Here is a 16,351-nt window from a genome sequence, read left to right on the forward strand (position 1 = left end):
CTACAGAAACAAACCATGTCAGGCTGTGGGTTGCCAGGTAGACCCTTTTAAATAGCCTCTAATGAAAGGATTAAAGCACATTGATGAGTTCCAATTAAAAACACTTTCTGTGAAATCATTTCAAAACAAAACCAAATCTGCATTCAAGGCGGCCTATTTAACATCCGATTTCATAAAGAAAGGTTGATGTAGAAATGTTTGCACAGTTCACATTAAACGCTAACATAAATCTGAGCGAGTATACCATCTTTGCCAGGTTTTTAGTTCATACTGACAATGTCCCAGGGAGAGGAAATGACTGATAAACAAATAAATCAGTGTCAGAAGCAGGTAGAAATTGCATTTTGTCATTTCATCACAGAGAACAGATTTGATATTTTTTCGAGATAACGAAATGCATCGTCTCAGGATCAGAAGCTATAGAATAAACATGAACGTCACAGCATTTAAATGTGTTATCTTGAGATAATGAGATAATTGAGTTGTCATTACAAAAAAAACTGATGAGAATAAAGTTGAGATCTTAAGATAACTGGCGTAAATTAAAAAAATGAGTTGAATCAATTCTTTGACTTCTAATCTCCATTTTTCTGCCTTTGGATGAGTGTACTTAATATTCTTTCATTGTTTGATTCCTTCTTTTTATTTATTTTTTTCTCCTTTTGAACCCTCTTTGTCTCCAGTTGCTGTTCTCCTGAAGGATGACTACTTTGTGAGAGGTGCTGGACTGCCGGGGCGTTTTAAGGTTGAGAAGATGGAGTTTCACTGGGGCCATGGTAATGGATCAGTAGGCTCAGAACACAGCATAAATGGCCGAAGGTTTCCTGTAGAGGTAAAGAATCCTGTCACTACAATACACTTTGACAAATGTGCAATATGGGGCCTCGAGGGTCCATGTTGAATATTGGAGCATGGTGCAAAATTGAGGCAGCACATTGATGCTTCTAAAATCCAGTTTTACTTCAAGAAGAACTCCAAGAAGCCCCACTGCGTTCAGGGCTAAAACAAAAACCCTCAATTCACTGTGGTCAAAGCTGTTTTTTTTTTTTTAGGTAAAATCTTGCTTCCAGATGATGATGAAATAGACCCACTTAAAAGTGAAATTGAAGATAAATAGCAGCTTCCTTAATAATGTAATCCCCCCCTTGTGAAATGTGTCTTAAAGATACAATAGTACATATTTTATAACTAATCATTGTATTACTTCTAGTTGCTTGAGGAACATTTTAAACTGAGAGCCATCTTGACTAACTCATAGTTATAAAGGGTAAAGTCAGTTTGTTCAAAAATTAGAGGAGAAAATAGTGAGAAAATAACCCTGATGATGTCATCAGGGTGACTGCACATTTACAACAGAAACAGTTTATTCGAACAAGCCTGCACATACAAGGAATTTGTCTTTCATGTTATGGATTAAAAGTTAAGGGACAGATTATAAAATAGACGCATTTAGAATAGAACATATTAGAAGAAAATACATGCAAATGTATCTGTTTTTAAAGTGGAAGAGCTGTGCGGTTTTGTGCAGGAATGAGCAAAAAATATTGACAAGGATATCACATCAATGAAAACCAGAGTGAAAAGGCATTGAGGTAATGTAAGGTAAGGTTTTGTACCGAGTACTGAGTTAAAATGAGATAAACATTGAAGCAGAAGTTTGTCCTTGCTCTTAAAGGCTTTTTGCACAAGGTCACAACACATTTCTCAATGCCAGTGACGCCAAATAGCAGACCAAAGAAACAAAGGTAGAACATACTGCAAGTAATAAAGGAAAACAAAGGATCACCCACTCGTGTAGCACAGATATAAAGGGTATTAAGTCTAAAACCTTTTTGGTATTATTTATTTTGGCTCCTGGATTAAAGCAGAAATCCCACTCTTTATGTGGTGCAGAAAATTGGTTATTAGTGCCTTTCACATTTTTATGATTTACAATGCCATTTCTATTCATAATCTAAAATGAATTTGCAAATGTGTCATACTCTTGCATTTTTTTTTGCATTTTTTTTGTACCCCTTCTATCGTCAAATGGTTAATAATTGGTGTAAATATTACAGTGTATGAAAAAGAGAAATGGCTGTTAGTGTGCTTCGCTGTCATATCTCCAAACTGGCAGCGAGAGTTCTCCTGTGTTTGTTTCTTGACCCTGTTCTTTGTAGCCCTCTCTGCAGGCACATCGTTTGATGCTGAATGAGGAGTTAGATTTCTTTTTGCCACATCACTTTGTGTTCAATGTACTTTTAAAGGGCACCGGATTATATACAGCCATTATAAAGCTGTTGTGCGTATGGCTCTTTTGATGGCGTGCTTCTAAATTTAGGCAGCCGTTAGAAAAAAGCTGAGCAAGAATAAAAAATGATGCCTTACAGATGGGAAATATAGATTTTGTGTGTGTGTGTGTTTGTGTTTGTGTGTTTACATTAACCTCTCTGTCAAAGATATTTTATTTCAAAAAAATTAAATCCAAGACATGCAGCAGCAAATTCAAACAAAGTTTCAGACATACAACATATAACAGTTACGGACAATATTGTTTGAGATCACAGCATGGCTATATGGAAACGATCATATCCTGGATCATATAGCGGTACTTCCTTCAATCTATTTTTGAAAACACTTTAAGAGAGCATTTCCCCGACAACAAATTACAAGCTGCAGGAGCAGGATGAGTAAAAGCCCTTTTTTCTCATTTCAAGATGGACATTGGGGACAGATAGTAAGAGTAAGTCTTGCAAATATGTCACATAGCAGAGATGGTAGCTTCCAGAATCTTTCAAAGTGATACATTTACATAGATACGAAGGAAGCAATTTAGGAATGCCCTTATAAATAAGGAAATGCCAGTGATTGAGTTTGTGGGTGAATGCATGCCAACCAAGTACACAGACAGCAATGGTGAGTGAGGGCCTTAAGATATGTAATGAATTTCAGTGCTCCATGGGATACAGTATCTAAAGAGTGAAGTCATTGAGAAGATGCAAAACCTCTTTGCATCAAAAGAAAATAAAAATGAAAATTTGCATTTACTTTTTATATACATTTCAGAAGAAGAATGGTCCTAGGACCGACTCCTGGGGTACACCCTTTATTACATTAAGAGAGCTGGAGGTAATGCTTCAATATTGTATGATCGACACGGTCAAAAGCCTTATATAATCCAATAAAAAGGGCTCCACGGTGTTGTTTGTTGTCCAAGGATTCAATAAAATAATTTACTACCTTTTTTAAAGCTGCTGTGGTTTTTATTATGACCTGATTGATAATCAAATAAAAATAAGCTGCTCACTCACAAGGGATTCCAGAGTCTTAGCTAAGTATACACTGTTGGAAATGGGCCAATAGTTGTTTGAAAGTGTCGTGTCTCCTCCTTTAACAGGGGAAGAAAAACATCCATTTAGGAGGAATTTTGTTACAGACTAAGGAGAGATTAAACGCATATGTTAAAGGTGGTGCAACATAATCATCGGCTAACATTAAAGAATATGGATGTAGGATATCCGGACCTGCTGTATAAAAGTCTAAGGGCTTTGTACACCTCTGTGACAGTAACCAACTTAAAGCTAAAAGACTGACTAACAGTTACAGATCAAAACAAACGTCTTCTCTTGCAATTGGTAGAGAGAGTCAAACAGGGAACCAGAGGCAATGAGGTGCTTATTGAAGCAATCAAGCATTATGGTTGTCAGAGATGTTTTGAGAGTCCTTGACTGTGCATGAGGGAAGCTCAATACTGTTTTTATTTCCAGATAAAGATGTAATAGTCTTCCAAAACAGCCATGGGTTGTTTAGGCTGTTTCTCTTTGGCTTTTTAAATTGCAGCTGTGCAACAATTGCGGCTGGAATCGGCTCATCATATTACTGAATGCTCTCTTTGCTTTCCCAATGGTGAGTAATAGTTGGCCCCTGATTTTTTTTTTTGGCCAGCATTTCATACAAGTCCAGTGCAGCTCACCTCCTCTGCGAACATAGAAATCTGCTTCCCTCTTTACGGCACCACCAATACCATCCGGGGCAGCCTTTTCCATGGGAATGTGCTGAATAGTAACATGCGTGAACCCAGAAAGCAAAGGAACAGTACTAAAGAGGTAAACATTTGCTTTGTTCCTGTACTGTAATGGGTCCATCACTGATTACATGCTGTAATCACTGCATCATGCGTCACTGAACTATAAGCTGTGTCCAGGTGTGCCCACGCTGTCCGTAGACAGTGTTGTCTACATTTAGTGCCATGGACTGTGTAGGGGTCGCAGTGTGTATTGTGGCCTGCTTTGGGTTGCCTCCAAAATGATAAGCTTGTATTTTCTGTTTTCATCTTGCTGGTGGATCCAGTTGAATTGATTTATGGCAAAGGTTTTTTCTCCGTTTGTTGAAGTAACCCACTCCCGTTGTTGCCAAGAAACCTCTGTACAGTCTCTCTCTGTCTGAGATGCTAGTTGTTTTCAACAGCCCTCTCTTGGCGAGTTTGTTAACCAATAGCCAGACATTCTCATGTTCCACACATGCACGTGTGTCTCTATCCCTGGTCTTCGGCTCTGTGATATAAAAAGGCCGACTTCTGGCAAATTGTCTGTAAGACATGGAGAGATGCTGCACCACCTCTGTTGCTGTGCATAGAGGGGCTTTGTTACAGCGCTTCTTTGTATTTTCTCTTTATTTTGGTGATTGTGTGTTTTTCCAGCTAAAAGATGACTCTGAGAAAATTGATAACCGCTTGTTTTCTCTCTGCTGACAGCTTCTTGCACCCCTTTTAGCTTGTATTTTTTTTTTACTTTGCCATTAACCTCTTCTCACACTTTCTGAATGCATCTTTCCTTTTTCTCCGCTACCCCGTTCCTCAGATGCAAGCCCTAGGTTTTCAGTTTTACACTTCTCTTTCTAGACTCTTTGGCAACATTTCTCTGCTGAAGATGTATTCCTTATCTCTCGGGTGTGGAGGACACATTAACGTCTTCATTCGGACCTATGGGTTCTACCACAGCTAGCTGCTCTTGTGGCTGCTCTTGTGCTGTTTCCATATCAACCAGAACTGGCGGAATGTTCTCCACAGATGTCGGTGTAAGGTGTAACACAGCATTTGCCATCTTTTTCCTTTCCCTATAATCACTGGATGCAGCCCTCCATTTCTCTCTCTCTCTCTCTCTCTCTCTCTCTCTGAAAGCTCGCTTGACTGCTGTTTTCTTCTCTGGACGCTGAAACAGTAATGTGATATAGCGTCATGCCATACATCTACAGTGTATAGTCAATTTTATTTTAGACTAATAGATGACAGCAGATGAACATGTTAACGAAAAAAAGCATTTCCTCCCAGGTAATGAAAAACACACGAGCAATATGTACTTTCATGTTGCTTTATTTATAGTTTTCATTTAAAAACTGAATAACCATCCGTTTCAAATCAATTTAAAAGAGCATATTTGGGAACATAGAAGAAAAAGAAAACCTAACTGGTTGTCTCGATGAAGGTCTACATCAGGCAGGTTGCTTTAGAGTATTCTGTGTATTTGTTGAAAATATGCTGGTAACTGATGAAATGCTCTTTGGATGAATAGGAAGTCTGAATATGTTCATAACTCAAAGGATAGGGGACCCTCTTCTCGTACTATTTATTATGTTAACAAACATGTCAAGAGCATGCAGCCCTGATAACATTGACTTGACATACAGTATGATGGGCGAGTATTTTTTTGAACAAATTGGCAACCTTACAGTCATATCCTCATGGGAAATACAGCATTGTCTTTGGTACAGGAAGTACAAAAAGGAGAATTTCATCCACATATTCCTGTTAACTACATACTGTGTATGTACATGGTGCACCATATATGCAGAGACAGAGTGGGAGGTCTGCTTATGAAAGTTATTCTCTTAATCAATAAGTCAGCCGGCTTGTATCAACATGATGTATTATTTCACTCTCTGAATCAAAAGGTGAAAGAGGAAAATCAAATGATGAATCGTTGAAGTGGAACATGGTAATGCAGGATCTAGCCTTTGGCCATTGAGCTGCTTCATCCTGTAATTCCTGGCATTTTCATATTTCATATTTACGACGACAGAGTTTGATGTATTTGCGATTATATATCATCCAACACCATGCACGGCAAAATTCCACATTCATAAATGTTTGTGTTTGACATACCCAGTGATCTTTTTACAGCAGAGGTTGGCTTTTGTTTTGTTTGTATATGTTTAGTTCTTGGAGAGTTGAGCAGAATGACCTTGGAGGTTGAGCTCCAGGGCTGATTTTGTCTCTGCTAAACAGAGACTGTTTTCCAATCTGCTGTCTAATTATCTCTCCACTTCAAATGAGTCACATTCAGCCCTGACTAGCTTATAACACACTGCAAAAAGCATTTACTCTTATAGTGGAGGGTGAAAAACAACTCAAAAGTGTTTATTCCACCTGCCCAGAAGCTTGAAAACACACACAAATATAGTTCACACTTTCGTAAAGGGGGTAGAAAGAGAAATTCAAAAAGCTGCATTACAGAGCTGCTCTGCTTTTGTAACATGGTTATGTAAAAACACAACAACAAAAAAAACCCAACCATGGCTGTTCGGCCTGTGGCTCCTGAGCTTGACATTAATCTAACCACGGTCTTTTCATGGCAGTGAAGTGGGGAAATCGATAGATGGACCACCTGTTCGCTCAAACAGCACAATGAAAAATGTTTTTTTTTTCTGCCTCAGGGTACCATAAGGAGATCTTTTCTAATAATATATTAAGGTGTCACCCAGGTTGGATTAATTATACATGGATTACAAATCACACCTTGGAAGGGTACGCACTCAGTAGTGGGGATGTGTGAAGGGTTGGGCTGGGTGTTCAGTGCGGTACATTTCAGAACGAGAAAAAGCTCCACCGGCACTGGAAGCACATCTGCAGTCGAGACTAATGTGGAGGTATACGGCGACCCTGCGAGCTCAACACGCAGAGTAAATAGATGGAACACAGAAAACACTACAATGTTATGGAAGTAAAAACCCAGCTGTCATGGTTTGTGATGCATGGGGTGACTGAAGCCAACAACCCATCAGCGGTGTTGGAAAATGAGTGCACAATGAATTGAAACGCTAAGTGTATAGCAAGAATCTGCTATTATGTATCAGTCATGCAATTACAACTGGTGAATATGTTTTCTTTATCGGCTTGTGTGTCGATTTGAATTTGTTACGTTGCAATAAAAGCAGAAAAGAATGACGCACGTTTGTTAGCGGTGAACATCGAGAATCTGTTCCTGTTGAGAGACTAGATCAAGATTCAAAGGCTTTGTCATATGCACAACAGCGACAGCGTAGTTGTTGGAAATAATCATCTAAAGTCCCAGGCTTCTTCGACAATGCAACATACACTTTTCAAGACATAAAAAAAGAAATAAAATAGTGCAAGAGACATAGTAGTGTAAGTAAAATGCAGGAATAAGTCAAATATATACATATAAAATAGAATAAGAAAAACAGAATGTCAAATTAAATACTGTACAGTAGAAAGAAATACTGTATATTGTAATAATATATAAATATGTGGATAAGTGTGTGTACTATAAACATATGTAAGTAGGGACACTTCACAGAGCTCAGGAGTTTAATTGGAAATGCATCCCTCCTTCACTATCGATTCCTCTTATCGATGTTTTCTGACAGTTGCACATGTGCAATGACGTAACGCAATACACCGATCAGTTTGTTTGGGAAAAACGATTAAAAGCGTGCCGCTAGTAAACCTTTTATGTACTCGTGTACCAACAACTTATCAGGAATCGATAAAGAATCGGATCGATAAGGAGAATTGATAATGGAATCAATATCATTAAAATCTTATCAATTCCGATCTGTGATGTTTACAGTGTCGGACTCGCAACAGCCATCATAGCAACGGTAACGCTTGATCTACGTGGTGAATATGCTGTATGTTTACTCACATACACTCTGCACACACAACTTATTCTCATCCTATTCTCTTGTGCTGTCCTTTTTCATCGTCCGTGAAGTTGTCCGTCAGTAATCTGTAATGTGCGACACACTCGGTTTCATGTATTAGTTCAGTAACGCCTACTGTACACATTTTATGACACCTAATTCTTCTTGAAACTGAACGCTGTAGGTGCTCTATTGAAAGGATAAGGCAGTTGGTTGTGGGAAAACCATACTGTTTTTAAAGAACAACACTGTTATATAATGTATTTATAAATAATAAAGTACGGAAAAAAAGAATACATTAGTGATGCTGTGGTAACTCTTAAGATGTCTCCGCACACAATCTTATCTTTGCAGTTTGCTTGTCTTGCCTCACTGTCTCCAGAAATCATGCCAAACATGACTTTGTTTTTCACCTGTTTGTGCTTAAATGGAACTTGAGAATGGAGAGCAGCGTTCAGAGCTTGTGTTTGCACTAACGTTGTGGGGCCGTCTGCTCTACAGAGAAAACTGGAGGTGAATTATAAAGCTTGTTTTGTTTGTCTTTTAGTTTCCACCTGCTACCTCTGGTTTCTCGCCAGCTGTCTGTTATCGGTACTCACCGTTCTCAGATTGCCTTTACATCTCTCTGTACAACAGTACAGCACATTTTGTACTAACAAGAACAAACATGTATGAATGTTTCTGAATGTCTTAAGTGAGCCTAAAGATTGGTCAGACCACCTGTCTGTCCTGCTTAAAATCAACAACTTCCAGCGATATTGGTGCATGTGAATGAAGTGTACTCCAACGAGGGGGTTTTGTGCCTGAGCTTGCAAACATACAGTGAAACGAAGCGTGCAATCAAGTGATTCAGATCGCTTTCGGCAACATTTATTTTTATTGGCTGCCTGCTATGAAAGTGTTTGACAATTGAATATCACGTTTTCCGGTGTGCTGTTAATAAGAGCGGGTCACGTGGGCCGATGTCAGCGAGCCTAAGGGGGCCGGCTTAATTAGGTAATGTAGTTAATAACATCTGAAGGCTGATGAATGGCTGGAGCTCTTTCTTGCTGAGTTCTCGCACAACAAATTAGTTCCATTAAAGGCTGCAGTTAAAGGAAGTCTGAAGGAAACTAATTAACTTAAATTATCTGGATTGCCTCATTTTGTACCTTGTTTAGGAATTTGGTACATATTAGTGGATGTATCCTTATTTATACGTTTATTTATTTAGAGTTTTTGCATCTGATTATAGCACAGTCAATTGTGGCTCGTTTTCCCCCCCGTAATTTTCCTTTTGAAAGAAGAAAAAAGACAAGCATATCCTCTAATTAAATCAACATCTAGGACCTTTTTTTATTGCCAATTAACTTGGTTCAGTGACATGAAAGGCTTTTTCTTTTTAAAGAGGCTGGAGTATGCGAGATGATGGGCAGCTCCAATTGCTACTTTTAGAATCGTTCGCTGATTTCGATCAGCACTACCATAATATGTCTGCTTTGAAATGAACGGAATGAAAGTCTTTTTTTTTTTTTTTATTGGAAACCAGAGCCATCAAAGGTATATGATGTATTCTCTGTATGATGTGGTCACATTATATTCTCTCATCCTAAACTCTGTTGTGAAATCAGAAGTGATGTTGTGGGTGATTTAAGGTAATTGGAAGCAATGATTAGAAGCGCACCATTCTGTTAGATCTCGGCACAGGAAAAGAGCACATTCCTCCAGCTCTTCCTCTCAGCTCGTGACTTGTCTCTGTGAGGACAGTCGCCCTGAGGAATGGGATGCTGTATTTCTCTAGCATCCCCCAGGAGTGGCACAACACAAAAAGGAATGACACAGATTATGGGAGATTTATGGGACCGATAAATACACCCTCTTTTATGCCCCTCAAAACAGCTTTTCATCAGCTCCTCAGCAGTGTGTCCAAGTGATTGATGACAGGACTATTGGTTCTCCTTGTCCACTCCTAAAGCTGTTTATGCTCTGTTTCCCATCCCAGATGCAGATTTACCTTTACAATTCAGATGACTTTGACAGCCTGAGCGCTGCCATCAAGGAAAGACGCATCATCGTGGCCATGGCCGTCTTCTTTGAGGTAAGGTATCGCCGGGTCCGAAGGTCAAGACAAATGTAATCTGAAGAAAACTGATACTACGCAAGTGCACTTACAGCTATAGTGCATGCTTCTAGGGATGTCTGTCCGGTGGTCAATCACCTCTTTAGTCCAGCCTGAAATATCTCAGCAGCTTTTGGATGGATTAACATAAAATGTGGTACAAACATCCATGCCCCCTTGAGCATGAATTATATTCACTTTGGTAATCCCCTGACTTTTCATGTAGCGCCACCATCAGGTCAAACATATTATTTTTTTCAATAATTTGATTTAAGGACATTCCCATGAGCCTCAGCTCTAATTTGTGTTTCCTGCTCATTAGTACATGTTAGCATGGTAACTTGCTAAACTAAGATAGTGAACACGGTCAACATTAATATCAGCATGTTAGCATTATCGTTGTGAGCATGTTAGCATTTGAGGGAAAAGCACAGCTGTGCTTAGTTTATCCTCACAGAGTAGACTTATGTTTAAAGATGCATCCTTCACATCCGCAATTTAGTTTTTCTACGAAGAGTAACACTGCTCTTAAGGAAAACCTTCGTAATGGCTCTTCATTTAGTTGTTGTTATATATCATTTTTCATTGCCTTATTAAATGACTATGAACAACAAGAAAGAGATAATTATATCAAGAGTGAATACAAATAAACTGACAGCAAATAGGAATTCATACTAAGAAAATAAGAGTGGATGGAAAAAAGACTATAAATTGGTGAGGCAATTATGACTTAAGGGGGATAATTGTTAGTCCAATTATGAAAAAGGGATGAACATCTGAATAAGTATGAGGTCAGTAAATGATAAATATTTATTGGAATTGCTACCTGTGTTGTAATAGGAGAGTTTATCTTTCACCTAGCAGCTGATAATTTTTCTATTTTCTGTGGCACATTGCAGATTGCTTACAGAGATACTACAAATTGTCCCCTGAAGGTCTGCGCACATAAGCTCTAAAGAGACAAGAATGGTCCTAATTTCTATTAACAGTTAAAACACTTCAGAGATTTATGAACCGTGAAAAAGCATACACCAGCAGCACATGCTACACTCTTAATTTCTATTAGCACTATCTTTACGATTGATGGCAGGCGATCAATGCGGGCTAACTTTCAGCTTAATAGTATATAGGCAAGGGTCAGCTCTCAGGAAGAGTGAGGCTGGAATGGGGACACAGGTGTTTGTAATGTAGGTCTACTCTCAGACACTGATAAACCGTGTGTGTACGAGAACCTAAATGCCTTCGCTGGGTCCTGACAGCCCTATTGCTTACTGCAATTAGCACCACCATGCACAATCCGCTGAATAGCAGTTTACAGTGCAAGAGTTTTTAAAGTGGGCACACACACATTGGCTCAGATTTACCATCTCTAATCAATGAGCAGAGTTCCTCCTTGTCTCCCCAAAGGCCTATTAATGGCCTCTAAGGTGTGAATATTGTCCACATTCAGCATTCAGTTCCACACAATTATTCTCCTCTGACTGACCTGAATTAATGTTGAGCAAGGGAAGATTGGTCCCTGCATCCCATCACTGTTTTGTCCAGTCCTGTCTCTTAAGTAGGACATTTGGGAATATGGCATTTGGGAATATAGCAGGATGTGGGGCTGAACAACATTTGCCAGTCTTCAGTCATATCGAGAAATGAACAGTAGGTCTAATAGATAAGGAGGGAATCAACAATGGTGTTAATCTTCTGGAGACAGTAAAGCAAACGGCCAAATGGCCTCAAGGAGTTACTGAATACCACCAGCTACATCTCATAGCACGATCAGATGTTTGACACATGATTTTGTGTCAAAATGTGATCGTAATTTTCCACAAAGAACCATTACATAATGATAATCAAGATATTTGGTAGTAAATGCCATGAAAAATACACAGTACAGTACCGTCCTCTAGTAAAACTCCAGAGACCGGATTAACTGGGACATAAACCTTTCAAAATCTCCCCCAAAAAATGAACATCACAGACTTCACAATAATAATAATAATAATAATAGATGGTATTAGATGCTGCTAGATTATATTGCGTTGTAGAGATGTTGCCCTCGTCGTGTCCACCACCCTGTATTTTGTTCATATTGATCGTCTTTAGTCATTATGTGAGATTATTGTTCTAGTCTTGTAATCCCTTTTTGTAATCCCTTGTCTCTGGACATTTCCTGCAGCTGGGGCAAAAAGACAATCCAGCTGTGGACCCCATCATCCAGGGTTTGAAAAGAGTGGTGCATCATGGTGAGTTATGGGAATGTTTTGTTCATTTACTGTGCACTGGTTTTGTTTTTACCTGTCATACCACATGAAACAATAATGTGGGAATCATGTGGGATATTCAAAAACACAACTATCCCTTACAAAATCACTCTGACATTTCTGCTCATGTTTTAGTTGATCCGAGAGGTAAATCCTAGTGGCAGACATTGTGCTCCTGCCCGACCTCCATAGAACAAATACATGCACTCACTTTCAGCTGCTTAAGCATTGGTCTTCATTCGTATTTATTTTTTACAACAAATAAGAGTCTAAACACAAGATATGAGCAGAGTTTAACTTCAAAAGGAGGACGAATTTGCAAGAAGATTTGCAAGATACCGCCTCTCCCTTGCTAGTACAGCACCACAGTAGGAGACTTCAATTGCAGAGACGGAGCTATTAATTACATCTGAGCCTCAATTACACAACACTCTGACTCAGACGTACATGTTTGTACATTGTGGGCCGTGGCTCCTGCGAAGGCTCATATTCACATTTAAACAGTTAATGTCTTCACGGCATATTGTCCTAAACGTACCGCTGCTGCACTGTTCTCACTGCATGCATGACTTATGCAGACCATAAGCAGATGTTTTCACGTGACTTTGTTATCCTTCACTGCATCTGTGGACACAGCAGCTCTGTTTACACAGACACGTATGGCTTCTCTTTACAACCTGCCGCTGACAGTCTTTATGTGAGCATAATCATACACTGACAAGGGACATGTAAATGGATGAGGATATATAGAAGCATGGAGTAATTACGCTGTATCTATCGCTGGTTTCACAAGTCCAGGGCTGAGCTTCATTGAGTCTGTTGTAATTACGATTTCACCCCCTGTACTTCCTCGAGATGGATGTTTGATGTTTTGCGGTAGTACGGTTGTGATTTTTTTTGTGTTGTGCATTGAGGGGGAAAAAAACTTTCCGAATGAGTGGGGAAAGAAAAAACATGTGAGGGGGGGGGGGGGGAAGCTCACTTAGAGACCTCCAGTTTTTGTTTATTGAAATTTTCTGCACTCAAAATTCCATTGAAGTAATTGCAGTAAAGAAAATGGCCTATTTTTCGATTGGCCCATTATCAGCTGCTAGGCCATTCTAACTGTGGTATAACTCTTCTTTTTTTTTTGCCATATAACCTTAATAAAGGCAGTTTGCCAAAACACATAATTGCACTCAATTATTTTATGAATCGCCATCAGCCTCCAAAATTGGCTGAACCCTTCACAGATGTTCGTGCTAACAACACAGTATCTCTCATCTTCCAGCTGCGAGAGAGCTCGGTGTGGGTGTGGTGGTTTTTAGACTCTCTTCCTGCTGGCTGCTAAATGCTCCTCGCCTCCTCCCCTGTTAGGTTGGTTGATTTTTCCGCTAGCTCGTTATCCCACAGTCATCCATCCATCAGCATCTCGGCGGCCCATGAGCGATAGGGCACGTACGCTGTCTGAAGACTTGGAGAAGAAAGGCTGTGAATACTGAATTTGACTTTGAGTACAGATGATGCATGTGAGCGAGGCTTCCAGTGCCTCAGTAGTCCTATCAGTCCTATCACCCCAAGCCTCTGCTTTTTCAGATAAGTTCATGAGCTGTGAGAGATTGGATTTGACATAAATTCTGCTTTATTTTTCATGTCAAAATTCAAGGAAAAAACAAGCCCACTTGCATAGCCCACCCAGCGTAATTGCTTTGTATAAAGGGTTCTTCCTGCAGTTTATTTTTGTACACAGCGTTGCCTGGTTCTGGTAATCATTTGGATCTGTCTTAATCCCCGTGGCCCATGTGACAGTTGTTACACGTAGAGCAGGCTACCACCTTGCCACAGATCAGCTGTCAGAGCAGGCCATTGTATCTGACTCCCCTCCCTTTGCTCCTTTCTAAGGAGTACCAAAGGGAGATCTCGGAGTACAGAGATTTGGCCAGTGATAATAAGTGGTGAAGCTTTTAACTGCTGTCACCATCTTTCCACTAGTGGAGGTTTTAGGAAAGCAGTTAACATGCCACAGGAAAGATGAAAAGAAACAACCGTGTTAATATTGGTGTAAATGTAACTGAAGATATGCAGGGTTTTCAGCAAAGCATTTAAGGGTAAGGTAAAAATGTGGTGCTTTTTGTACCCTGACAAGTTTTGATTCCATGCTTTACCCAGAAAAGGAAACCAACCTCAGGTCGTTCATCCTGAGGGATCTGCTGCCATCGTCCGTGGACAATTACTACCGATACACCGGATCTCTGACCACGCCGCCCTGCATCAAGGTGGTGGAGTGGATCATCTTCTCCAGGCCTGTGTATCTGTCCCACTCACAGGTTTGTTAAGTCCACACACACAGACATACAGAGCACACAGCTATATTCTCCATTTGCACACAGTCCGTGGATCACTTACTGTACCACAGTATTGACGCACAAGCAATTTTTCCCCTCATCTACCTCTCCTCCATCTTCGCGTTTTCCCTCGTTCCTCCCCAACTCCTCTGCATATGAAACCATAACTGCCTATATAGTGGATGAGTAAGCAGGAAGGGAGAGCCAATTACTGGCATTGGAATGATAGTGTGAGATCACTTTCATACATATATTATGCTGTTAGTCTGAGGCGGTGACTATAGCATCTTAAATAGAGTACTGCTGCACATGAGGTTGGTATCAGACAATTAACGTTGTTTAAGTACTGACATGTTCATTAAAAATGATTACACTACATTACAATGATTGCAGTAAATGTTTAATATATCTGAAATGCAAAATGAAGCATTTTACAGGACTCCACCTAATGTGCTTTAAAGCCGTTTACCTCCGCCTATTTTCTTGCCATTTGTGATTTTGAGAGATAATATATGCCAAATCATGCCCCATGCTTTTTGCTGATCCCATACACAGTCCTTTGCTGCATCTTTTATACATCTTGGGTTACCCAGCTGCATATTCTCTAGAGATTTCTGGGCAGTAGAAATGTGCGGGGCTCAGTGGAATTTCTATTAACTTGCAGGAGGACAAATCTTTTGTTCAGAAATGACTTCTGCTGCAAGAATATTGACCATCGCCACAATGTTTGTGACGCTCACAGATAGTCTTTTATGAACCTGTAATTTATTTCTCCTAGCACGCATAGGACACATTGATTCCACAGTATCTGTAATGTGTAGTCATTACAGCACGCGGCAGGAGATCATTCATGGCAATCAATGGCCACAAATTTGCCCCATTGAGAAGTTACAGCGCAGTAGGTAGCCGGAATGATGATTGAGGTCTGTGCCTGCTGGTGCCTGTGGTGTGAATGTTTTTGCAAATACTCTGCTCCAGTTGTGAACACTCAGCTGCTGGCAAGGGGCTACAAATGCAGTCCTGCATGATATATTATATGCAACACACACAAATAGTAACAATATTACCTAAACTTTGCTTCAATAGCTATTCTCTTGTTTCTTTCTAGCTGGAGGTCTTTTACGCCATCTTTACAACGGAGCAACAGGACCACGTCAAGTCTGTCGAGTACATGAGAAACAACTTCCGGCCCCTGCAGGATCTGGACAATAGGAAAGTCTTCAAGTCGGCTGTAAAAGACGCATGGCAGAAAGATATAACTGAGGTCCTGGGAAACCCTCACAGCACTGAGGCTTGGAGAAGTAAGCTTTGTTTTCTGCATTGTTTAACATTGTGTTTGACGCTTGCACAGCAGCACCGCTGGTCTAACCAATCAATCATACAATCATGTAATTACAATCATTACTTGTTATTTTATTCGGTTTTTTAATTGCTGCCTAAAGCACTCACAGTAGTCAGAGTTTGTGGATTAGCATTACTTAATGCACACTGTGTGTAATACACGCTTACGTCAGAGATCAGCAAATCAAGCAAAAAAAAAAATGTCACATCCCATTCAACAGCTTCCCAGAATCTGTAGCTAGCTTGCTAATTAAGCTAACATTAGCGTCATGAGGCGGTTAAAAATACTGTTTCTGCCTGACTTGTACCAAAATGAAAAGGCGTCTTATATTAACTATTATGTACTTGATGGCTACATGACATCTTGCTAAAAGACTGAGGCTTAAACTGCATACCTCAGGCAAGAGGTCAGC

The 16,351-nt window shown here is 39.9% G+C and overlaps 1 protein-coding gene across 2 annotated transcripts in view; it reads left to right on the forward strand.

Annotated features, from left to right (window-relative positions):
• ca16b (carbonic anhydrase XVI b) overlaps positions 1 to 16,351 on the forward strand; it is a 95,530-nt gene that overhangs the window by 53,804 nt on the left and 25,375 nt on the right. For both annotated transcript variants that reach the window (XM_029431135.1, XM_029431134.1), the window contains exons 4-8: positions 684 to 832; positions 9,902 to 9,997; positions 12,189 to 12,255; positions 14,422 to 14,579; positions 15,706 to 15,898. In XM_029431135.1, the coding sequence (XP_029286995.1) occupies positions 684 to 832; positions 9,902 to 9,997; positions 12,189 to 12,255; positions 14,422 to 14,579; positions 15,706 to 15,898 (663 nt within the window). The remainder of the gene's footprint in view (positions 1 to 683; positions 833 to 9,901; positions 9,998 to 12,188; positions 12,256 to 14,421; positions 14,580 to 15,705; positions 15,899 to 16,351) is intronic.

The sequence above is a fragment of the Cottoperca gobio genome, chromosome 5 (assembly GCF_900634415.1).
Source record: "Cottoperca gobio chromosome 5, fCotGob3.1, whole genome shotgun sequence".
NCBI lineage: Eukaryota > Metazoa > Chordata > Actinopteri > Perciformes > Bovichtidae > Cottoperca > Cottoperca gobio.